Below are 23328 nucleotides of genomic sequence, written 5' to 3'. Positions count from 1 at the left end.
CCGGCGACCCTGTGGTCGCAGGACGACCTCTCATCCCCATGAGCTACAGCCGCCCTCTAGGCCTTTTGTTTAAGCACAGTGGAAAATAAGACCAATGAAAACATGAACGTTTAGTTTGTTCCTCTAGGACAGACGTGTCGACGTTCAGGGACATGTGAACTATGGGGATCGAACCCCGTGGTTGCAGTACCTCTAGGACAGACGTGTCGACGTTCAGGTTGTTTTTATAAAGGAGGTTTCGGTTTAGTCCATTTTGTTTCCTTTTTAATTTAATACCAGAAAATGTATTTCCCTGGAAACGTAACTTTGAGTTGAAACGGTCATAACGGGACATTTTGACTGAGCTCAGTGTTATTGGTTGACCGTAGTATTTTATTGATTATAACACATTTAAACATTTAGCAAAACACCATGTGTTTCTAAATCTGGACAAAGCTTCATTCATTTCCCACGTAAGACCATGAAGTTGCCATGAATTACTTTTTTCTTCAAATTACGACTAAACAGAAATTATGATGTTATTTATTTCTGTATCGCTGATGTGATGAAGGCGACTGTCTTTTATCTTCTGCATGAAGAGGAACCTGGGTTACAGCTCTCAGCTGTGTGTGTGTGTGTGTGTGTGTGTGTGTGCGTGTGTGCGTGTGTGCGTGTGTGTGTGTGTGTGTGTGTGTGTGTGTGTGTGTGTGTGCGTGTGCGCGCGCATTATCAGGCAGGAGAGTGTCTCCCTGCTTTGTTCTCACGTCTATGAGCTCCAGAGTTCTGCTTTGTTAGAGAAGTTCTGTGAAATGTGAGATTGTTATGATGCTTTATAAATGTGCATATAATGATTCTAATCTGCTTATAGCACTGTATGATCATAGTGATAAGCATGCATACATATCCTGCTTCACAACATATTAAAAAGTATTTTATAATGACTTTAGAATGCATTATAATCACTGGTCGTGGTCATTGTGTGCTTTCAGTAAAGTTAACAAAATGTGATAAAATCAATGCAAGAATAACACCAAATATTGTGAATTTATGACCTTTAAAAGGTTTTCAATACATAGCTGTGATTATGATGTCTGATGAAAAGATTATAACGTATTTCAACTACATGAATTATAAAACACTATGGTCCTAGCAAAGCATGAAGACTATTTATGAATCATCACCACAGTGCTGTGAGTTATGATGCATTAAGCATGTTCATAATGCTTCAGACTCTTTAATTACACTTCTTCTTCTTCTCTGTTCCAGAAAGAAAGACGACCCCAAGTCTAAAACCAGCTCAACGTTCACCTGATCAAGGTGAGTCTTTACATTACTTTATTCTGTATGAGGTATGATAACATGTACTTTATTCTGTATGAGATATGATAACATGTACTTTATTTTGTATTGTTCATTGATCATACAACACATTATAAACATCCTTATAATGCATTATTATCACTGTTACAACTCATTATAAACATCCTTATAATGCGTTATTATCACTGTTACAACTCATTATAAACATCCTTATAATGCGTTATCATTTGCTCTTTGCACTGTATAAGCCCTCATAAATAATCAGAACACATTGTAAAGCATGTTATAATGACTTCACCAGGTCAAGTATCATAATACTGCTGGTCACTGACATTTGTTTTTTACATGATCATAGTGTTTCATACTTTATAACCTTTTTTTTTTTATATAATCCCTGTTTTGATGCAATATAAATAATAATAAATGAGTTGCTCTGTGCACAGTTTTGTCACTGGTTCATTCAGCGTGCTCATCCATTGTCAAATGATTTCCAGTGTAATGCCCATTGTGGCCTCTAGGGGCCGCTGCCATCTCCGTCTGCTTGGCTCTTATGTATTCCGGTCCAGTGTCCTGCCTCTGTTTTAGTTAGACGGCAGGGCTGTGACGGCCACGGCACCACAGGCTCTTTACAACGGTCCTCATTTCTGTTCCCACAATAAGACCCACACTTAATATCGTATCTGTTTTGTTTTGGTGGAGAATAGTAAACCAGGTAAAAGTGAAGGAGATGTTGGAAGAGAACAATGCATCTGACTTCATCATGTCATCATGCGCCTGCATGCCGTGGTGACGTGATGAAGTCAGTTGCATTGCAGTTTGATACGTCATGGTTTATTTGTGCCGATTGCAAAATGCTCCAGGAAACCCGGAAATGAGTCAGCATTTGTATACTTCCGTTTTTTTATTTTTTAAATGGTTAGATGCTTGAAGTACGGGCCGTAGTTATCACAAGATCAACAGATTTACAGTTTACAACAAAAGCTTTTTATTGCGATGGTCTTTTGAGCGCCTGGTCCTGTCCCACCTCAAAACCCTGACAGACCTACTCCTGGACCCTCTGCAGTTCACCTACAGGGCCAACAGGTCTGTAGACGATGCTGTCAACATGGCCCTCCACCACATCCTGCAGCATCTGGACTCCCCAGGAACCTACGCCAGGATCCTGTTTGTGGACCTTAACACCATCATCCCGTCTCTGCTGCAGGACAAGCTCTCCCAGCTGCACGTGCCCGACTCCACCTGCAGGTGGATCACAGACTTCCTGACTGACAGGAAGCAGCACGTGACGCTGGGGAAACACGTCTCAGGCTCTCGGACCATCAGCACCGGTTCCCCCCAAGGCTGCGGTCTTTCCCCTCTGCTCTTCTCCCTGTACACCAACAGCTGCACCTCCAGTCACCAGTCTGTCAAGCTCCTGAAGGTCGGGGATGACACCACCCTCATCGGACTCATCTCCGGTGGGGACGAGTCTGCCTACAGGTGGGAGACTGACCACCTGGTGACCTGGTGCAGCCAGAACAACCTGGAGCTCAACGCCCTGAAGACAGTGGAGATGGTTGTGGATTTAATTTCATCAGGACCTCAAGTGGGAACTGAATATCAACTCAATCACAGAGAAGGCCCAGCAGAGGATGTTCTTCCTGAGGCAGCTGAAGAAATTCAACCTGCCAAAGAAAATGATGGTGCAGTTCTACACTGCCATCGTTGAGTCCATCCTCTGCTCCTCCATCACCGTCTGGCACACCGCAGCCACTGCCAAGGACAAGGCCAGGCTGCAGCGCATCATCCGCTCTGCGGAGAGGGTGATTGGCTGGAATTTGCCGTCCCTCCAGGACTTGTTCACTTCCAGGACTCTGAAGGGAGCTAGAATGATCGTAGCTGACCCCTCTCACCCTGGACACAACCTGTTTGATTCCTTCCCTCTGGCAGGAGGTTGAGGACCATCAGGACAAAGACCTCACAGTTCATCAGGACCAAGACCTCACGCTCCATCAGGACCAAGACCTCACGCTCCATCCTCGTCGTTTGCTCGTCTATTCTGCTCGTCTCTTTTGCTCGTCTCGTTTGCTCATCTCCTTTCCTCGTCTCGTTTGCTCGTCTCGTTTCCTCGTCTCTTTTCTTCGTCTCGTTTGCTCGTCTCGTTTCCTGTCGGTCTCGTCTCGTCTACTGGTCGGTCTACGTTCCAACCCTCACCTATGGTACGAACTCTGGGTTATGACCGAAAGAACGAGGTCTCGGATACAAGCGGCCGAAATGAGCTTCCTCCGTAGGGTGACTGGGCTCAGCCTTAGAGATAGGGTAAGGAGATGAGTTTCCTCTGTAGGGCTCAGCCATAGAGATAGGGTAAGGAGACGAGTTTCCTCTGTAGGGCTCAGCCTTAGAGATAGGGTAAGGAGATGAGTTTCCTCTGTAGGGCTCAGCCATAGAGATAGGGTAAGGAGATGAGTTTCCTCTGTAGGGCTCAGCCTTAGAGATAGGGTAAGGAGCCTGTAATACCACCCCACAGTTTGAGAACCACTGGTCTGGAGTGTGAGTGGTTATCATGGCAGCTACAATATTTTGCCAATCAGCTCTGTCGTAGTCAGGTTGTCACCAAACTGCGAGTGACCCCTATTTTGCAAGAAATTACAAATTTCTGTGTCAGATTCTGGTATGACCAGAAACTGAACAATACATGTCACTGATATCATACTCATTCTGTTTACTCACAGTGTCTCCCTTTCTCTCTGCCACTTTCTGTCTCTTCCCAGCAGTCCTCACCTCGTAGAGCCGCCTGCTGATGACGGACTCCTAAAACCTTGCACGACTCAGTTTAACCGACCCGGACAGCCATGAACCCCCAGGAGACGGAGCTCGGCCAGGAGGTCACGGAGGAGGCTGATGCCCCTCCGTGCCACCGCCACAACAACCACAGCAGCCGGTCCCGTACCCACAGCAACCAGGAAAAGCGCTACAGACGCGTTGAAGCACCTGCCGGAGGAAGCGCTGGCAGCAGAGCAAGGGTGCCCCAGCAGCGCCGGCCGCAGGAGGAGCAGGACGTGGAGCTGCAACAAGGAGCTCCGTCAGCGCAGCCCCAGCAGCCGCCCCAGCAGCCCATTCCCCGACCCGCGGTGACACGTTATCGCCGACAGGGGGACAGCGAGGCCCGGGTCCGAGCCCAGCAGCAGAGGCACAGACAAAGGCAGCAAAGGGAGGCAGAGAGAGCAGAAAACTTGGCACAACAACAAAAGAAGCAGCGCCACGCAGAGATGACCCAGGAAGACGAACGAGAGAGGGACGATTCGGTGCTCGCCCGCTCTGCGAGCACCGAGAGCGGCTTCCACACCCACACTGACCGCGCCGAGGGGGACGAAGGTCTGGGGATGATGTCCCTGGAGCCCGAGGGGCAGCCGGAGGCAGAGGACGAGGCGGGGAACTATGGAGTCCAGCTGCGGCCGGAGGCGGAGGGATACACCGAGAGTGCCGAGGCTGAACAGCAACACCTCCATCTACATCCTGACTACCCTCCTCAGCCCCCGCCGCTGCCACGTGAACCCCTGCCTGATATCCCAATCCCCCAGAGACAGGATGAAGCAGAGGAGATGCTGAACACTGGCTACTCCAACTACGTCTACACCGAGCCCCTCAGCCACTCCGGAGGAAGCGCCGAAGTCTCCGCTGGTCAGAGCTTGGAGAGTTTAGACGGCGTCCTTGTGGATGAAGCCTACGCCGAGCCATATGACATTTACTCCCTCTCTGAGCACGTTTACGAGGAAATCTGCGACGCTCCCGCATCAGTTTCATCTGCTGCAGACGGGGCAGAGGACACCGAGTCCCTCCGACAGAGGCGTGCCGGCTTTAAGCTGTTGGAAGGCCGGGCGGGAGGCGAGGACTACCACCAGCAGGAAGCGGTGGGCTCCCGTCTGCGCCACTACGACGAACGCTCTGATGGAGAGTCAGACAGCCCAGAGAAGGAGGCCGAGTTTGCCCCATACCCACGAGCTGACAGCTGCGACCAGGAGGAGGACATCGACAGCATCGTGGCTGAGGTCAAAGAAAGCCTGAGCTCTCAGAGTCTTCACCATGCTTTGGAGGACACCATAGATGAAGAGAACGAGCTTCAGCTTGGTGAGGATGAACCCCAACAACATGAGTCCCAAACCGACTCAGACAAAAACCACGAATCTGCCAACCCAGGAAAGTCAGCCATGAAACAGGCTGCGAGTCCCTCAGAAGAGCTGGTAAGGAACAGTCAAGAGAAGAGGGACGCCATATCACTGGCCATCAAGGACATTAAGGAGGCCATAGAGGAGGTGAAGACCAGAACGGTGAGATCTCCATACACACCTGATGAGCCCAAGGAACCCATTTGGGTAATGAGGCAGGACCTGAGCCCCACTGCAGAGTATGACCTACAGCCATCACTGGGGGGTGATGTAAGTAGAGCAGCTCTGGCTACTATCGATCACGTTGTATTGGATATTGTGTCTGTTCTGTTAGTCCACTGTTTGCATATAAATGTGTTGGTTTTCTTCACTTATTCTAAAGGGTGAAGCCAACCAAAGTACAAAACTAAATGTTTTCTCCATTACCTCTAGTGGTATCACTTAATGTATAGCAACAACAGTATTGGTCACACAACTCATGTCATTTTGCTCAGAGACTGAATCTGTCCGACTGGACAAATCGCATCTGAGAGGCAAAACATCACGGCGCCTCCCCGCCGTGTGGAACGGATGGCGGCGTTTAACACGTAGGACACATCTGGACTTGCACCGACGAGTAGCACCTCTAGCGTGATACTTTTCATGACATCTTAGGTCACCAACAGCCTGAAGCAACACACAGTTTCTGTTCACACCCGCTGCTAGTTGTTGCTAGCTAGCTGTTACCACGTAGGATGTAGCTTGATTGAGCATTTCAATTGAGACGCTTTATGTCATCCATTTCTATCCATTCTTTTTTGAAAAGTTTGCACACAGCCCACATTGGACCTTTCCCTTTTCCCCATTAGTTAGCTTGCTAGCTAGCTAACTCGTCACATGGCACATTTTACACTATGTCTGTATTTTGCAGATTAATTGATTTTGTCTGCCTATGATATGGTAAAAACTTTTCTTCTATCTACATGATAAACATATCTGGAGTAAGCAACCCCTATATTTCCATTTTATTCCAGTTATTTTGGATAAATGCTTGTGAATAGTTTCCACCATGAATATTCACTGCATTTTGCAACCCTTTCCCATTATTACCTGGTGCAGCTGGTCTGGGTTTTGGCTAGGCCCCATGCTTTAGTTCTGCATGCAGCATATCGTTGATGATATCCTGCGTCCAGTCCTGACCTGAACCCCATCTAGCAGCTTTGGGATGACGTGGGGATTCAGACTGCAAGCCTCATCATTATGGCATTATCCGTGCTCGTGAATGACATGTTTTTAATCACAAGGACAAAACAAACATTACAGTTATTATTAGTATTATTTGTTGATTCTTCTCGTGACCTACAAGCTGTACATCTGGTTGAGCTGCGCACATGGAGGCCCATCCGTAGACCCGCTCAGAAACCTCTCCTGTCCTTGTCGACCGGCCCGTCATTGGATAGTGTGCTGCGCCTCACGTTCTCGCTCATCGGTCATTGTTCTCAGCATGAATAGAGATTCCAGTCATTTGGTATTCTCCCCCCTTCTCCCAATGATTTATTCAGTGAGAGAGAGAAGAAGAAAAGGTAAAGGGCAAGACCAGTTAAATAATTCACTGAGTGTCCAATAACAGAACGACATCGGCTGTTTTTCTGTTTATATCACGGTGAAGGTACCAGCACTTCTGCTGTTACCTTCACCGTGTGAGTCACGCGTCCTCAACATGAAGTGGAAATGAATTTGACGAATGAAAACCAACGTCCCGCTGTCAACGGAGCAAACCTACGCACAGACGGCGCTCCGACCCGGCGGTGATGCCAGCATGAACCCTGTTACCTGAGCGTGTCACCCGAGCAGCTGACTGCCGGTCCGTTGCATTTTAAACGGCTCGCCAGTCCGTCCGCGGCTTCTTGTTGGTCGCTTCAGCCGGGGTTTTGTGCACTCGCCGAAAATCCATGGAGAACTTTTGGATGTATCAAGTAGAGAAGCACGAGGAGGAACAAGCCAAGAAGCAGCAGACGGAGCAGCGTGATGGAGACGAGGTGGGACGGGTCCAGCGCTGGTGGTTGAAGTGGTTTTATTGTTAGCAGTGTGTGTGTGGAGGCTTCTTCATGACGCATCATTTGAAGTAAGATACGGAGATCATGACCTCAATATTCCTCTTACTGTTCTTCCAACTCGTCATCTGGTCTCTTCAGGCTGATAGAAATGAGTTAATAATAATAATAATAATCTGTTAGTACCTGTAGAGGCCTGTCAACCTGCGATAATGACAGAACTATTCAGATGCTTTTAGTTCAGTCAAATAATACCACAAAGATAAGTCAAAGTATAACAAAAAAGTTAAAGCACAAATCAGCAGAGTTTAGTTTCAAAGGCTTCATGTTGGGTTGCTGACTAAATCAATGCAACACTTGTTGTTGGTCAATCATATAGTTTCCACAAGTAAAAGTACCCCAAATGTATAGAAAATCATGTTTCCATATTTCTATAATAACTATAATGTAATGACATTTATATTTTTTTATAAAGTTTGATTTCCATCATTTCTTATTGATTTCCGACAAAAATATGATACGGAACAAAGTTCAAAGAGACGCAGAAGAAAAGTGATCAGGGCGTCTCCACTCAGGTGACGAGTGAATAAACGATGTGCTGATGAAACACTTCTGGTCGTCTTGAGGAGCGACAGCAACCAAACCCTGAACTACTTTCATCATTGAAATGTGACTGAAAAGATTCCTGTTTCATATCAAGAGTTTATATATAAATATGATTACAATTCTAAAAGAATCTACATAAAAAAAATTCTGGGGCACAAAATAACCGACGACCTGTCGGGATGTTTCTGCCTTGAAGCTCTCCACGTTACCGCGTGGGTTCCTCCGCTGGAAAAAGGTGTCTGTTCACACCTCCACGCAGTTTGCTGCACCATCACATAACCTGTGTGCCGAGTCTAGGTCATTCTGACGTGTGGTTCTCAGGTGCTTCATTAAAAACGTGTGAAATTCTAATTAGAACACTCTAACCTTAAGCTTTCTAGTCCTTAATTCACCCGTAAAATAATCCCTGTTAGACTTGTGTTCTCACTTGTACTCGTGTTCTCCGTGTTCTCCGTGTTCCCCTGCAGTCCCCCGGCTCGGCCTCGCCCTCGCCTTCAGGAGCAGAGTCCAGCAGACATCTGCTGCAGGACGACAGCTTTGAGTCTTCTCCCTCCAGCAAAGAGGTGAGTTCCTCCACTCTTCATCACATTCCAGTCCAGTTCTCCTTCTGCACATGCAGTCAACGTGATGTTTGAAAGAAACCCCTCTTCTCTCTTCTCTTTCAATAGTCCAGGAGAAGCCTGGCGTCCTTCCCCACCTATGTAGAAGGTGAGTGCTTGGAAAGCAGGAGTTGTGGGAGGCGTAGAGGGAGTGAAGGGATGAATGGTAAACGGGCAGCAGTCAGAATGTTAAGGCGACTCTTGGACAGTGGAAGACAAGATGGCCGCCAGGGACTGTGACACAAACACACCTGTAGTATTTGTGATCACAATTCAATTCATGTCAGACAGAAGAGAAACGGACTTTCAATCTTCTGTATGTTCGCACACATGGAAAACTGACAATAAAACTGACTTTTAGACTTAGTGTTCTTGACTTAGTGTTTGTGTTGTGACTGAATTAGGATTGGAGACGCAAAGAACACTAGTTTCCTAACAGGGTTATGCTTATTTTACATAAAGTATTCCTGGAAATACAATAAGTTTAGAGTAAATACTCTAAACTTATTTTGAAGGCCATGACTGACTGTGTAATAACTGGGTTAGGACTGAGAGACGCTGCGGGTTTCACCGACTTCCCCACTGGATTACAGGTTCCTGAAAAGTTTTACTGATCTATTAACAATCCCCTCTGGAGAATCCTTCAGAATACATTCATGAATGGAAGAGTAAAGTTTGGTGGATGTAAAGCTGCTGAGTGAGATTTATGACAACAACCTCTAATTAAAGAGATGTTTGGTAAAATTACACACATGTTGAAGCCTCCCAATAAAAATCACCCTGAAACGTAACCAGTTGATCACTGTCATTAAGAACGTATTGTATTGAAAGCTTTCTGAAACGGCATGTTTAAATGTGAAAATTAGTCCTCATCTCATGCTAAAGGGTGGTGCTATTAGGGGCACAGATAAAAGAGACAAAGTATTGTAATAATCACCTACATGTGTATTTAGGGTGTTTTCATCCACCGGTCTAAAAGAAGACTTACGAGTGTTGTGCGAGTAAAAAAGCCCAAACTCTCCAAATGGACCAGTGTTAGAAAAAGAACGAGGTTTATGCCTAACTACCGTTTTTTACTTTTAGCTTCAAGGTTATATTAGTCCACATGTATCCTTGATAGTTATGTGGCTTTAACTAAAATACTGCGTTAGCTGGACGCACTGAGGTTTTAGGTTTCACGGACACGGCATCGCTGTTGGCCAACAGAACAAAGAGGCCGGCGTTCAGAGGGACGCCGGCCCGGCAGTGTCAGAGTTAGTGTTAGCGTTAGTGCTAGTGTGCTGAAGCAGATCCCCACACACACAGAGACACACACACACACACACACACACACACACACACACACACACACACACACTGTGTCCTGCTCTGACTAGTGAACACCTGATGCTGTAGAAACACTTTTCCCCGTCTGCTCTCACTGGGTCAGCAGCAGCGTAGCGTTATCTCTGTAACAAAAGGAAAAAACAACAACCTGCTCAGTCACATGTTCTCATGTTTAGACATGTTTCCATGGTCACCACACGTACTTTAAGGGCAAACCAAACGCTACCATTAGATAATGCCACATTTGCATATTTAAACAGAAGACTTGTAATACAAAAAATAATTGTCTTAATATAAGTAATTAACTGTTGAAGTTTCATGGTGATATCTAGTAGTTCATATTTGTATAATGAGATTATTCAACATGTACTCGTGGCGGGCCGTGCGTTTCGACCCAGGCCTTCAGTGCCGTGTGTCCACATCAGGTGCGGACTGAAAAATCAAAAGTGTCCCGGGAGTTCCTGTCAGACCGACCCGCGCCGGTATTGAACACGGCTCGCTGCCCACTACACGACACGGTCATACAGACGGTCATGTGTGGACAGCAGACGCTCACTCTGCTATACGGACCATGTTTATGCACTATTACGGCATGGAGGTCACACGGGGTGGACCGACCGGCGGAGCTATTTTAACCACTGTGACGAGAGAAAAAAGGTGCTCTATTAACAGTAACTTTATATTTTTTAAGCATAGGTCTCTTCTCACAAGGGTTACGGTATTGTATTGCGGAGATAATAAGGCACCCTAAGGCTCTGGGGGCTTGAGGCGCAGCAGACACTCCATGGAGCCCCCAACCTCGCCGTTGCTGCGTCATTAAGTCCAATCAACAACCAGTCACATTTAGCTATAACAATCCAACAAAACCGCGGCACTAAGACTCTGCGCACACACACGCACACACACACACACACACACACACACACACACACACACACACACACACACACACACCTCCAGCAGCTGCTGCACCTTGTCGAAGGGAGAGGCGGGACCAGCGCTGTGGCTTGTTTATGATTAAACACTGCAGATGTAAAACAGTAACACAACCAGCGTTTCACTCACCAGACGCACATAACCCTTTGTAACCCTCTGTGTGAAAGACGTCATCAGTAAATCCACCAGCAAGTCAGTTTCTCAGACTTCAGCCTGAGATTCTAGGTAGCGTCTAGCTTCTAGCTTCTTCTTCTCCTTCTCCTTCTTTCATTGACAGAAGTCACGCTGCCCCACTGACCAATCATATACATCCACACCATTTCACAGGCGCTGCACGTCAAAGAATCCGCCCAGCTTGTCAAACTAAAGATCTGATTTGTTGAAGTCCATGACAATCAACCACAGCGTCCTCTCTCTGTGTTCTTTAATCTGCTAAGGCTTAAACTGCTTTGCTCCCATAGAGACACAGGAGGAAAACATCTGATTGGATGAAACTGTCCTTAAAACCAGCTGCAATGGAAGTGGTGCTGCAGGCTGAAGGCAGAGCAACAGAGGAAGACAGGAGCTGTGCAATGACAAAATAAGCTAATAGGGAAAATTAATTATAATAAATGTAGTGTATTTGTGAAAAACAATTAAATTATAAAATAGCTATAACTTTGTGATTCTGTTTAGGCCAGCAGAGAAGGCTTACAGGCCCTGAGGTGTGGTGTCATGAATACCAATGATCAATGAAGTTCTTCTTCTTCTGACTATATTCATCTCAAAGTGGAAACATTGTGTCCTGATGCGACTGACCCGCTCTCCCCTTCCAGTCCCCGGCCCATGTGACCCGGAGGACCTGATCGATGGGATCATCTTCGCAGCCAACTACCTGGGCTCCACCCAGCTGCTGTCGGACAAGACTCCGTCTAAGAGCATCCGCATGATGCAGGCGCAGGAGGCCGTGAGCCGCATCAAGGTGAGCAGCCGCCGCTCAGCGGAGTCATCCTCTTGTGTGCTGAGCTCAGACGGCCGCTCATACTTTATCTAGTATTTTTGATATTCTTTGTTTTCTAAAACCTTTATTATTTTCCTATTTCCCATCTTACTTAATTATTACCAGAGTCTTGTTATGTGACTGTTCAGCCTAGTATACCTTTGCCATAATGATAACGCTGATTCTGTAATACAGTTCATGTCTTTCAGCTTTCAGATTATCAGCAGATATTTTACTATTTGTTAATAACTTTATAACAGGAGACTTGTGGCTTTCATCAGTCATCCTCAACTCTCAGAACGGTGGCTTGGTGCTCGTTAGACATATCTGGTGAGGGGAGAAGCTCCTCTCTGAAACCCCACCAGGAGCCAACCTCTAGTCATGAAGAGTGAAGCCAATGTATTCTCACCAGGGGGCGACTCCTCTGGTTGTATAGAAGTATATGCATCATGTGTTAAAGCTGCATTCTCTCTCCTGACCACCAGGGGGCGACTCCTCTGGTTGTATAGAAGTCTATGCTTCATGTGTTAAAGCTGCATTCTCTCTCCTGACCACCAGGGGGCGACTCCTCTGGTTGTATAGAAGTCTATATAAATGACTCTACTTCTCTTGATGTATTCCCTCAGTAAACATTGTAAACATGAGTTTGTGTCTCAATCTCTAGTTTCAAGTCTTCTTCAATACAGCATGATGTCCATTTAGTAAATTATGGTCATTTGGAGTCAAACAGACATTGTTTTCAGCTTCAGTTTTTCTCCTCCCACTTGTGTCACTTCTGGTTTAAAAAAAGATGGCAACGGCCAGAATGCCAAGCTTAAGGCTCCAAAACCTTAGTCCACCAACCACATATTACAAAGTCCTGATAGCAGCTATTAGGAAACAAGGGGCCTGTGACGATTAGCGTTGCCTTCAACAAGTGCGTGTGTACGTCATTCATTTATAATTTAGTTTTTACTTGGAATGGAAAAGCTTTGGTAAAAATGCTCAATACTTAGGTGAAGCTTTTCTATGATCTACAATCTCCCTCTTCACTGCCTTTGTCAGGCATTTCTGCACATGTTAGCGCGGTTATCACATGTTAGCGCGGTTATCACCTGTTAGCGCAGTTAGCACATGTTGACGCGGTTAGCACATGTTAGTGCGTTACCGCATGTTAACGCGGTTAGCACATGTTAGTACGTTACCGCATGTTAACGCGGTTAGCACATGTTAGTACGTTACCGCATGTTAACGCGGTTAGCACATGTTAGTACGTTACCGCATGTTAACGCGGTTAGCATATGTTAGTGCGTTACCGCATGTTAACGCGGTTAGCACATGTTAGTACGTTACCGCATGTTAACGCGGTTAGCACATGTTAGTGCGTTACCGCATGTTAACGCGGTTAGCACATGTTAGTGCGTTACCGCATGTTAACGCGGTTAGCACATGTTAGTACGTTACCACATGTTAACGCGGTTAGCACATGTTAGCGTGGTTGTTTGCGCGGTTAGCACATGTTGGTGCGTTTCCGCCCGTTACCGCATGTTAACGGGATTAGCACATGTTAGCGTGGTTGTTAGCGCGGTTAGCACATGTTAGTGCGTTACCGCCTGTTAACGCATGTTAACGTGTTACCGCATGTTAACGCGGTTTGCACATGTTAGCGTGTTGCCGCATGTTAACGTGGTTAGCACATGGTAGTGTGTTACCGCATGTTACGCAGTTAGCATATGTTAGTGCATTACCACATGTTAACGCGGTTAGCACATGTTAGCGTGTTACCGCATGTTAACGCGGTTAGCACATGTTAGCGTGGTTGTTTGCCCGCTTAGCGCATGTTAGCGCGTCACCGCCCCCTGCAGGTCAGTGCAGCGTTGTGAAAGGTAACGGTAGGGAGCCGAGGGAATGTCCAGTCGAGCACTAAACTGAGAGCTGCGTTTCCATGGTTACGGTCATGGCTCAAGCTGCATTTCCTCATGTCCCGGGTTAATTAAGAAATGTTTTGGAGTTGGTTATTTAAAACGATTGCTGGCAGAGCATTAACATGTGAGAGATATGTTCCTATTGTTGCGGTGCATTGTTAATGCTGACCTTACAGTAGTGGAGTAATATGTTCTTTATTGCTTAACACACTGCACTGTTATAGATGTTATGAGATACAGCTAGCAACTGAGTCAAATATTCTTTTCACTATTGTTGTTGCTTACAACAGCCTCATTATCTCGTTCCACTCTTTCTGTGAGGACTATTGCTCTTTCTTCACATGCATGTTCCCACTTGGCAACATCCTGCATGTCAATTTCTGTTCTCTGCCAACTCTACTGTTGGGTCTTGACTTTCAGAGAGCTGCGTCCACCGAAAACAAAGACAAAACACTAAAAACTGATTATTGGGCCAAAACATATCCACCGACTGTGTCCGCATCATCCTTCAGCTTTGATGGCAGAACCATTCTTACTAACACATCCCTCAAATGTCTAACTTTAATTTCAAAAACACATCAATAAGGTCAAAAAGATAGCGTTCTTCCATCTCCACCGGCACATTGTGTCACAGTCAGAAACAGAATGTGTCATTTGTGCATTCATCTCCTCACGGCCGTCTATGTAACGTGCTGTCTTCCTCACACAGCAACAACAACAACAACTGTTACAAAATGCAGCGGCCAGAATAAAATAAAAAATAAAATAAAAAGTGTGAACCCCTAACACCTCTTCTGTCCTCGCGTCACTGGCTGTCAATTTGATTCAGCTCAGACTACAAAGCTGCTCATTACCACACCTGTACACAAAGTACCAAGAACACAAAGACCCACTAACTAGCCGGAACAATAAGAAGCACGCCCCTAGCAGCAGAGTGCTTTCATTCAGAGCTCATTTGGAATAAATTAGCACACTGGATTCGTGAGGCAAACCGCCTCTGAGACCTTTTTAAAGGTGCAGTGTGTAAGATATGGGACGGTTAGTCATCACACATTAGTTTACACATTATCATCAGAATGTGAAGAGGTCACAGGGTTGACATTATGTTGAAGACGTTTATAAGTTGTGTTGCAGGGAATTCTATTGAAATGAGCGCGCTAACTAGCGTGCTAACTAGCTAGCCCTTCCTTGGCTTATTTCTACCTTGAGGGGTGATGGTGAGTCCCTGCAGCGTCCAGTCTGTCCTCAGTCCAACACGAAGACAAGGACACAGAGGTAGAGCTGCCCCCCGAGGGCTTTTCAATCTCAATGAAGGTCCCGGGTCCGTGTGCGTTTTGATAGTTTGTTTATTGGATTAAATCAGAAAGCGACTCGTATTTTAGTTTTGTCCCGCCCGCCACCGGCAGACTATTTTCTGGGAGGAGGGACGGTAGCGACTCTGATAGACAGAGTCAGGAACTCTCATTCAGCCAGTATGAACCCAGTGGGCTCCCAGTGAGCTCCCAGTGGGCTACCTCCTCCTGGGTCTTATCTCGCAAAAGAAAATGTGCCGAGCCAGCGTGGATCGGGGCAGTCGGGGTTTGAGCCGGCTTTAAACCTGAACCGTCCGACATATTTGTATCTATTTTGTTCTATTTTATCGAATTATGTGTTGTGTTACGTCTATTATTTGAAATAGTTTCTTCAGACTTATGAAGTGTCCTGAAACCCTTCTTTAAACCCTCCCGTTGTCTTGGGGTCAAAATGACCCATCGACTCACATACATATACACTCGTACACGGGCCATTTTGACCCCAAGACAACGGCAGGGTGTACTTACAGTCTATTATGTTGTTGATAAATGTAATTTATATGATATTTATTTATTCTGGCATCATATCTTTGCATTTAAAGCTTAGATAACTTGATAACCTATATAATTATTGCAATAAACATAAAGACCAGCAAATGTTGCTGTTTCTGTAGTTTGGATGCCCAATACTTAAATCTGCAACCGTCAGAAAACCACAATTAATGTCCTCATCATTTCCTGCTTGACGAAAAGGGCCCAGGTTTGGTTCTATAGGTAGAATAAGCACATTTCTAAGTAGTTACACAGTCCAAGACAGACTATGAAATAATTAATCCTCAGCTCTTACACTCCAATCTCACCCGTCACATCTACCAATCACCATCACCATCAAATCTACCAAGCTAAAATACTGATCATCTGCTGTTCAGACCATCGTCTGTTCCTGAGCCGAATACAACAGTGACACCTGCTGGTAGAGGAAGGTAGAGGATTGTAGAGGAAGGTAGAGGAAGGTAGAGGAAGGTAGAGGATGGTAGAGCCCGTAGGTAGAGGATGGTAGAGGATGGTAGAGGATGGTAGAGGATGGTAGAGGAAGGTAGAGGATGGTAGAGGATGGTAGAGGAAGGTAGAGCCCGTAGGTAGAGGAAGGTAGCGGATCGTAGAGGATGGTAGAGGATGGTAGAGGAAGGTAGAGGAAGGTAGAGGATGGTAGAGGATGGTAGAGGATGGTAGAGGAAGGTAGAGCCCGTAGGTAGAGGAAGGTAGCGGATCGTAGAGGATGGTAGAGGATGGTAGAGCCCATAGGTAGAGGATGGTAGAGGATGGTAGAGGATGGTAGAGCCCATAGGTAGAGGATGGTAGAGGATGGTAGAGGATGGTAGAGGATGGTAGAGCCCGTAGGTAGAGGAAGGTAGAGGATGGTAGAGGATGGTAGAGGAAGGTAGAGGATGGTAGAGCCCATAGGTAGAGGAAGGTAGCGGATGGTAGCGGATGGTAGAGGATGGTAGAGGATGGTAGAGGATGGTAGAGGATGGTAGAGCCCATAGGTTGAGGAAGGCCAGGACAGACACACAGTCAGAGGCTGGTCAGCCCGTCTCTGTGGAAGGAGCGTGATGTGGCTGTTTGAGGGGTTTTAGGCTGTTTGGGATTGTGTATCTCTAGTATAGCTGTACAACTCCAAATGAAGATCATTTTATTTGAAGGCTTTATGTTTCATAGGCTTAATATCACAGGCAACCTGTTCTAACTGTATGCAGAAATATGATGCCAAAACGGATAGATGGTTCAAATCATATAGTGATAATCACCACAGAAGGCAAGCCACTGGAGTGCCTTGAAAAAAGGACATTACACACAATATAAGTAGTATTTATTATTATTTAAAAAATATATATATATTAACGCTGTCAGAATATCCAATTTTCACGACAGGATTATCAAAAGAGTGATATTATCGCGATAGCTACAGAAAATTTGAAGAAAATAATTACATTAATCAAGTTCCGTTTTAACTGTTGTGCGTTTTGTCTCTTTTTGTGGCAAATGTGTTCTTGCAATTTTTTCGTTTTACTTGATTATGTCGGATTATTACCCACTCCTTCTCTGGCACCGTAATGAATTTTTTATTTGTGTACACGGCGTCATACATTTGAAAGGCCGATGCAGAGGGCAGAACAGAAGGGTGTCTCACACATCTTCAGGTTCAGTAAGTGGTTGAAATAAAAAACTAAGCGGGGCTTGGAATACAATATGGATGTGCTGTGCTGCTGGGGCGTCCATCACACACAGAATGCACAAACTACACGAGCGGAACTATTCCATATGAACAGAAACACTGTACAGTGTTCCACGTGAGCAGAAACACTGTTCAGTGTTCCACGTGAGCAGAAACACTGTACAGTGTTCCATATGAGCAGAAACACTGTACAGTGTTCCACGTGAACAGAAACACTGTACAGTGTTCCACGTGAGCAGAAACACTGTACAGTGTTCCACGTGAGCAGAAACACTGTACAGTGTTCCATATGAACAGAAACACTGTACAGTGTTCCATATGAGCAGAAACACTGTACAGTGTTCCACGTGAGCAGAAACACTGTACAGTGTTCCACGTGAACAGAAACACTGTTCGGTGTTCCACGTGAGCAGAAACACTGTTCGGTGCACACGACATACCTGACCCCGTCCCTGTCTCTCCTGTGCACTGCTCTAACCCATTACTCTCCTGTCTGCTTTATTCCATGCCTGGCAGACGGCCCAGAAATTAGCCCAGAGCAGGAAGAAGGTGCAGTACCTCCGTCCCCGACTCGTCCTCCCTCACCGCAGAGCGCAGCGTCTCTCCTTCCTCTGCCTGTGTCTTTGTCCGTGTCCGTCTTGTGTGTTTCACTGTCCCGTCCTCTGTGTCCTCTTCAGCCTGCCGTCATTCTGACCAACACTTTGGTGGCATTTTCCTGAATCCAGCGTTTTGTATTGTCAGGGTTACGGCCTCTCCCTTTGGTCTCCGGTCCCTACCCCATTTTCTTTCATTCCATAATCAGACATTTTGTTACCCCACATAATTTGGAAGACCGTAGTTTCTTCTGACAAACTCTGGTTAACTGCTTGTCGTGGATGGTGTGCAGTTTGCTGGATGCAGGAAACAGCTGTAATGTCTGTGCCACTGTGACTGGCTTTGTGGCTGCATTCAATGTGCTTTCTCTCTCTGCTGCCGGTTCTGTGTTTGTAACGATGCTATGTACGATGACGACATGCATTCCCTTTATGTTTGCTAACATACACAGTCAGATGGCCAACAGAAGTCTGGGATGTCCAAATAAGAGCCAGTGGTTGTAATGATTAGGCTTCAAGCTAAATAAGAATGTCAGCGTGCTCACAATGACAAATTGTGTTGACGTACGGTTGACGTCGCTAGCCGTCTTGGTATAACGTGTTAGCATGATAACATGCTAATCAGCACGAACCACAAAGTACAGCTAAGGCTGATGGGGATGCAGCTGGCCATGAACCAAAGAGTGAGACACATTTCTAAGTTGCCGCAGTAAAAAGTTAGTTAGTTAGTCATTATCATTCATACCACATAACGTTCAACAGTTGCTCTATATCACTTACTGACCCAATGCAAACATCTGTGGTTTGCAGAAATATACAACGAACGCCAACATATTTTTCTGGTTATTGAGCTGAAATTGAATTCATGAATAAATCAGACGAATGGAATGCTTTGCATTAGAAATAAGTTGAGTAAAAGCCTTTGGCCACGTTAAAGTACCAAACCAGTGTATGAGTCTGTCCATTCAAAACAAACCACAGATATTCCCCATTACATTACAGACAGCAAACAGATTACATTTAGATTGTTTGATATTATTATCTCCCTGGCAGTCACCTCTTTCCATTGATTTTAGTGCAGTATGGAAATCCTCCTGTAGAAAAGTCATTGTGGTGACTCCCAACTGCATCTCCCTTGTCTCAAGCAAAGTTCCACCCTCAAATAAACCATTTGTGTGCAGGAATTACTAAAATGTTCTCTCAAATTATGAATGAATATATACTTTATTAATTTGGTGTCGACGTAGCAGCAATTTACAGACAAAAATAAGATACTGTCAAGCGCTTGGCAGTGAAGTCCCAGGCCGTTGTAACCACAGTTAAATGGATTCCTTCATGGTAATAGTGTTATGTTCTCTTAATTCATGTGCAGAAACTGTTCATTTGAGAGCACACTTTACTAATGTCTGTGCACAAGCACATGGTGGCACTTTAGTGTGCTTTCAAAATCAAACTGACTGAAAGGAATAGTTCAACATGTTGGGAAATATAAGTTTTCACTATCCAAAAGCAATACTATGGCATTCTTTGGAAATGGTCAGCAGTATTCTGGATTTACTATTTGCGTTAAATGTGTAAACGTGTAATTAATGTCTGGACTGCTTCCCTGTGATCAGTCACTGACCTCTTGACCTCTGAATGTCTGTTCAGTCAGTGACATCTGCTCATGATCGTTTTGGTGTGTGTGTGTGTGTGTGTGTGTGTGTGTGTGTGTGTGTGTGTGTGTGTGTGTGTGTGTGTGTGTGTGTGTGTGTGTGTGTGTGTGTGTGTGTGTGCGTCTAGGCCCCTGAGGGAGAGCCTCAGCCCATGACGGAGGTGGATCTCTTCATCTCCACCCAGAGAATCAAAGTGCTCAACGCCGACTCCCAGGTACTCGCTTTAGGGCCTTTTCCTGTCGCATCATGATGTAAAGATAACACGGACGTGTTCAGGTGTAGCCGAGCACACTGTAGACGTCGGCACAGTTGCACGTGCCGCTAACCGGTGAACACAGTCGCTCGGGTCGCTGTCTGCAGGATTCCGCTAGAGTGCCAAAACTGTGTGAAGGGATTGCTACCTAGTGAACAGCCGAGTGGAAAACTAGTTTGGAGAGATCAGTCAAGATACATTCAGGGGAACGATGTAACTTCCAGAAAGGACCCGTGTAGTGCGATTACTTTATCGACCTCGGTGGCTTAGTTTGTGAGGTACTTAGTTCCTCGCCCACTTTGGATGACACGAGGACTGTTCTGGGTTCTGTCCCTTCCAGGAGACCATGATGGACCACCCTTTGCGGACCATCTCCTACATTGCCGACATTGGCAACATCGTGGTCCTGATGGCCCGGCGCCGGATGCCTCGTGCCGACTCCCAGGAGAGCGTGGAGGCCTCAGACCCGGGTCAAGAGAGCAAGCGCCAGTACAAGATGATATGCCACGTGTTTGAGTCCGAGGATGTGAGTCCAACAGCAAAGTCAGAGGGTGCCTTTTTTTGTGCGCATTTTTTGTTGTGTTATTTTGACCGCGTGATCAGCTGTTCTATCAACTACAGTTAGTTGAAAAGAGCTTGAGTTGGCCGTACGATGATATAAATAATGGTTACAAGTTCCCCCGTCCTGTCCTCTAGGCCCAGTTGATAGCCCAGTCCATCGGGCAGGCCTTCAGCGTGGCCTACCAGGAATTCTTACGGGCCAACGGCATTAACCCCGAGGACCTGAGCCAGAAGGAGTACAGTGACTTGCTCAACACTCAGGACATGTACAATGATGACCTCATCCACTTCTCCAAGTCGGAGAACTGCAAAGACGTAAGCGGGGCTGTGACTCGCTCATTCAACACGTTAGTACCCGGTAATCTGTTATACATTTGATTTTGACAGTTTGTTTTGCGTTGCTCAGGTGTCCGTGGAGAAGGCGAAGGGGGAGATTCTGGGCGTGGTCATTGTGGAGAGTGGGTGGGGCTCCATCCTGCCCACCGTCATCATCGCCAACATGATGCATGCTGGGCCGGCTGAGCGGTCCAGCAGACTGAACATAGGAGACCAGATAATGTCCATTAATGGGACCAGTCTGGTGGGACTGCCACTGTCCACCTGTCAGAGCATCATCAAGGTATGTGCACGGGATTATGTTTAATAACGGACGCCAGGAATGAAGATACTTATAGACTATCTTGCATACAGTACATCGCATATATATATATATCTATATATATATATATATATATATATATATATAGATATATATATTGCCCCACCCTGAGCTGATAGCAGATGCTTTCCTTTATGTAGGGTCTGAAGAACCAGTCCGGGATCAAGCTGAACATTGTCAGATGTCCCCCAGTGACCACTGTACTCATCAGACGGCCAGACCTCCGCTACCAGCTGGGCTTCAGCGTCCAGAACGGCATTGTGGGTAGCACTGTGATCCTGTTTTTATGCACTACCAGGAAATGTGATTCAGTGAAATTTGATTTGTCACCTAAAATCCTTGATCCATCCCCACCAACAGATCTGTAGCCTGATGCGCGGGGGCATCGCGGAGCGGGGCGGCGTCCGAGTGGGTCACCGCATCATCGAGATCAACAGCCAGAGCGTGGTGGCCACGCCGCACGAGAAGATCGTCCACATCCTGTCCAACGCCGTGGGAGAGGTGAGGCCCACTGGACACGCACGGCCAAGCCCAGTGTTACAGCACCGGTCCTCAGAGATCTCAGGGTTCTCCAGTCCAGGAAGAGGAACATATACATCAATACTTAAAATACAAAAGATAACAATATATTTGTGAGCTGTTTTTAAACATGTCTTCATTAGAAATCCAGGCCTGAGAGACGGTAGGAGAGTCAGAAGATAATGAAAGACTAACACATGTTGGTTTAGTTTTTTTAATTTGCTATTAAATTAATATTTGTTAATTTGTTTTTTCATGGAATTTTGTGACAATAAGAAATAAGAAACACCTCATCCTTTAAAATCTAACGACCAGAAGTTTTCCCGGTACATTCATGCGCCCAGCCTTATTATTATAATAATAATAATAATAATAATAATAATCGGTTCCCCTCCAGCAACATGACGTCTCAGTCAGTGTCAGTCTGTTCTCGCCTCGTTTCCACCGCATAGCCTGACTCCACCTGCTGAAAGGTTTTCCGTTAGCAACAGTTGTGGAAAGACCTTTGAGCACCTGGTGCTTGTTTCTGGTGGAACCTCTGAAGGCTGAGTTAAGACATTACAGGCCACTGATTGGTCAGAGTGAATCGCCACTTCCTGCAACCCGGGACATCCTGTACAAACCGGTTTGTAGAGGACATTTTTAAATACCCAATAGCAGCCACAATTCTTTATTTTACCTCGACCCAGATGAAAGAAATTGTGATCCCGAAAAATCTGTACTGTGTGAATGAGGTGGTCCCAGCATCATACACCCCAAACTCAGTCATCCAGTCATCCTCTAAGCGTTTGCCATTCCATTCCCAAAGTTATTTTGTGTTCATAGCTCCATGACTTGAATGCTGTGTCCTCAGATCCACATGAAGACGATGCCCGCCGCCATGTACCGCCTGCTGACCGCCCAGGAGCAGCCCGTCTACATCTAGCAGGACGAAGCCTGACCTCACGCGACCTTTAAACCGACCACCGACTCTAGTGAGGCGCTACAGCAGGACGCTTCTGTTCTCCGCCTTCAACCGACAACACCGTACACACCCAAACTCTCCTCGCGTTGTCAGGAGCGGCTTGTGTTTCTTTCTTTGGGTCATTGCAGCCGGTGAAAGTTTAGAAGCTCAACACATTTCACTTTCACACTTGGGCAACAAGCGTATCTTTAGTGTTTGAGTCTCAGCCACTAAGACGGGCTGAGACTAGAGACCTGAACCCTGATCGTGGATCTGCACATCCAACCCTGACCCCTGACTGCATTCTGCCATGCTGCTAGTTCTTGTTGTATTTCCTCCATCAAATCATGTATGTGAGAAACCCTTTTCCCTCTTTTCCTCTGTTATGCTTCATCTCTTGGTTTCTCTTCCCCTCTCCCCTCTTGCTCCTGTAATCACAACACAGAGCTCTCCACAGGACGGTGTGGGAATCTGGCTGACACACACACCCCTGTGAAGAGTTGACGCAGCAGCTTCTTTTTTTATTTCTATTTTTTGCACTTCACTTTTCCGACAGAAAAGCTTTCCGACCCGTCGCTGCAGTCTGAATACTGTCTTCCTTCAGGCCGAATACGGGCACCGATAGTCACTAATACATCAACGTGAACGTCCCCGTTAGCTCCTTACATGAGGGCGATTATTTTGTTCTCGATCGACTTCACACTCGCTGGCCGTATAGCTGGGGACCAAAGGGAGTGCGCCGTCGAATTCGGTGGAATTTGGACACGCGGGCCTGTTGAATGAACAAGCAA

The 23328-nt window shown here is 46.1% G+C and overlaps 1 protein-coding gene across 1 annotated transcript; it reads left to right on the top strand.

The window, feature by feature from the left end:
* Positions 1–4130: 4130 nt before the first annotated feature.
* apba1a (amyloid beta (A4) precursor protein-binding, family A, member 1a) lies at positions 4131–22519 on the top strand (the record flags this gene model as incomplete). The annotated part of the gene is made up of 12 exons (XM_079222509.1): positions 4131–5714; positions 8551–8646; positions 8752–8791; positions 11760–11905; positions 17872–17904; positions 19731–19817; positions 20197–20382; positions 20553–20732; positions 20824–21036; positions 21216–21335; positions 21436–21576; positions 22448–22519. The coding sequence occupies 12 exons, from the start codon at positions 4131–4133 to the stop codon at positions 22517–22519; spliced, it is 2898 nt and encodes a 965-aa protein (XP_079078635.1).
* Positions 22520–23328: the final 809 nt, after the last annotated feature.

This window comes from Taurulus bubalis, assembly GCF_910589615.1.
Source record: "Taurulus bubalis genome assembly, chromosome: 8".
Taxonomy (NCBI): domain Eukaryota; kingdom Metazoa; phylum Chordata; class Actinopteri; order Perciformes; family Cottidae; genus Taurulus; species Taurulus bubalis.
Note: the sequence above shows the minus strand (reverse complement) of the source record. Positions and strands in the feature narration are given on the sequence as shown.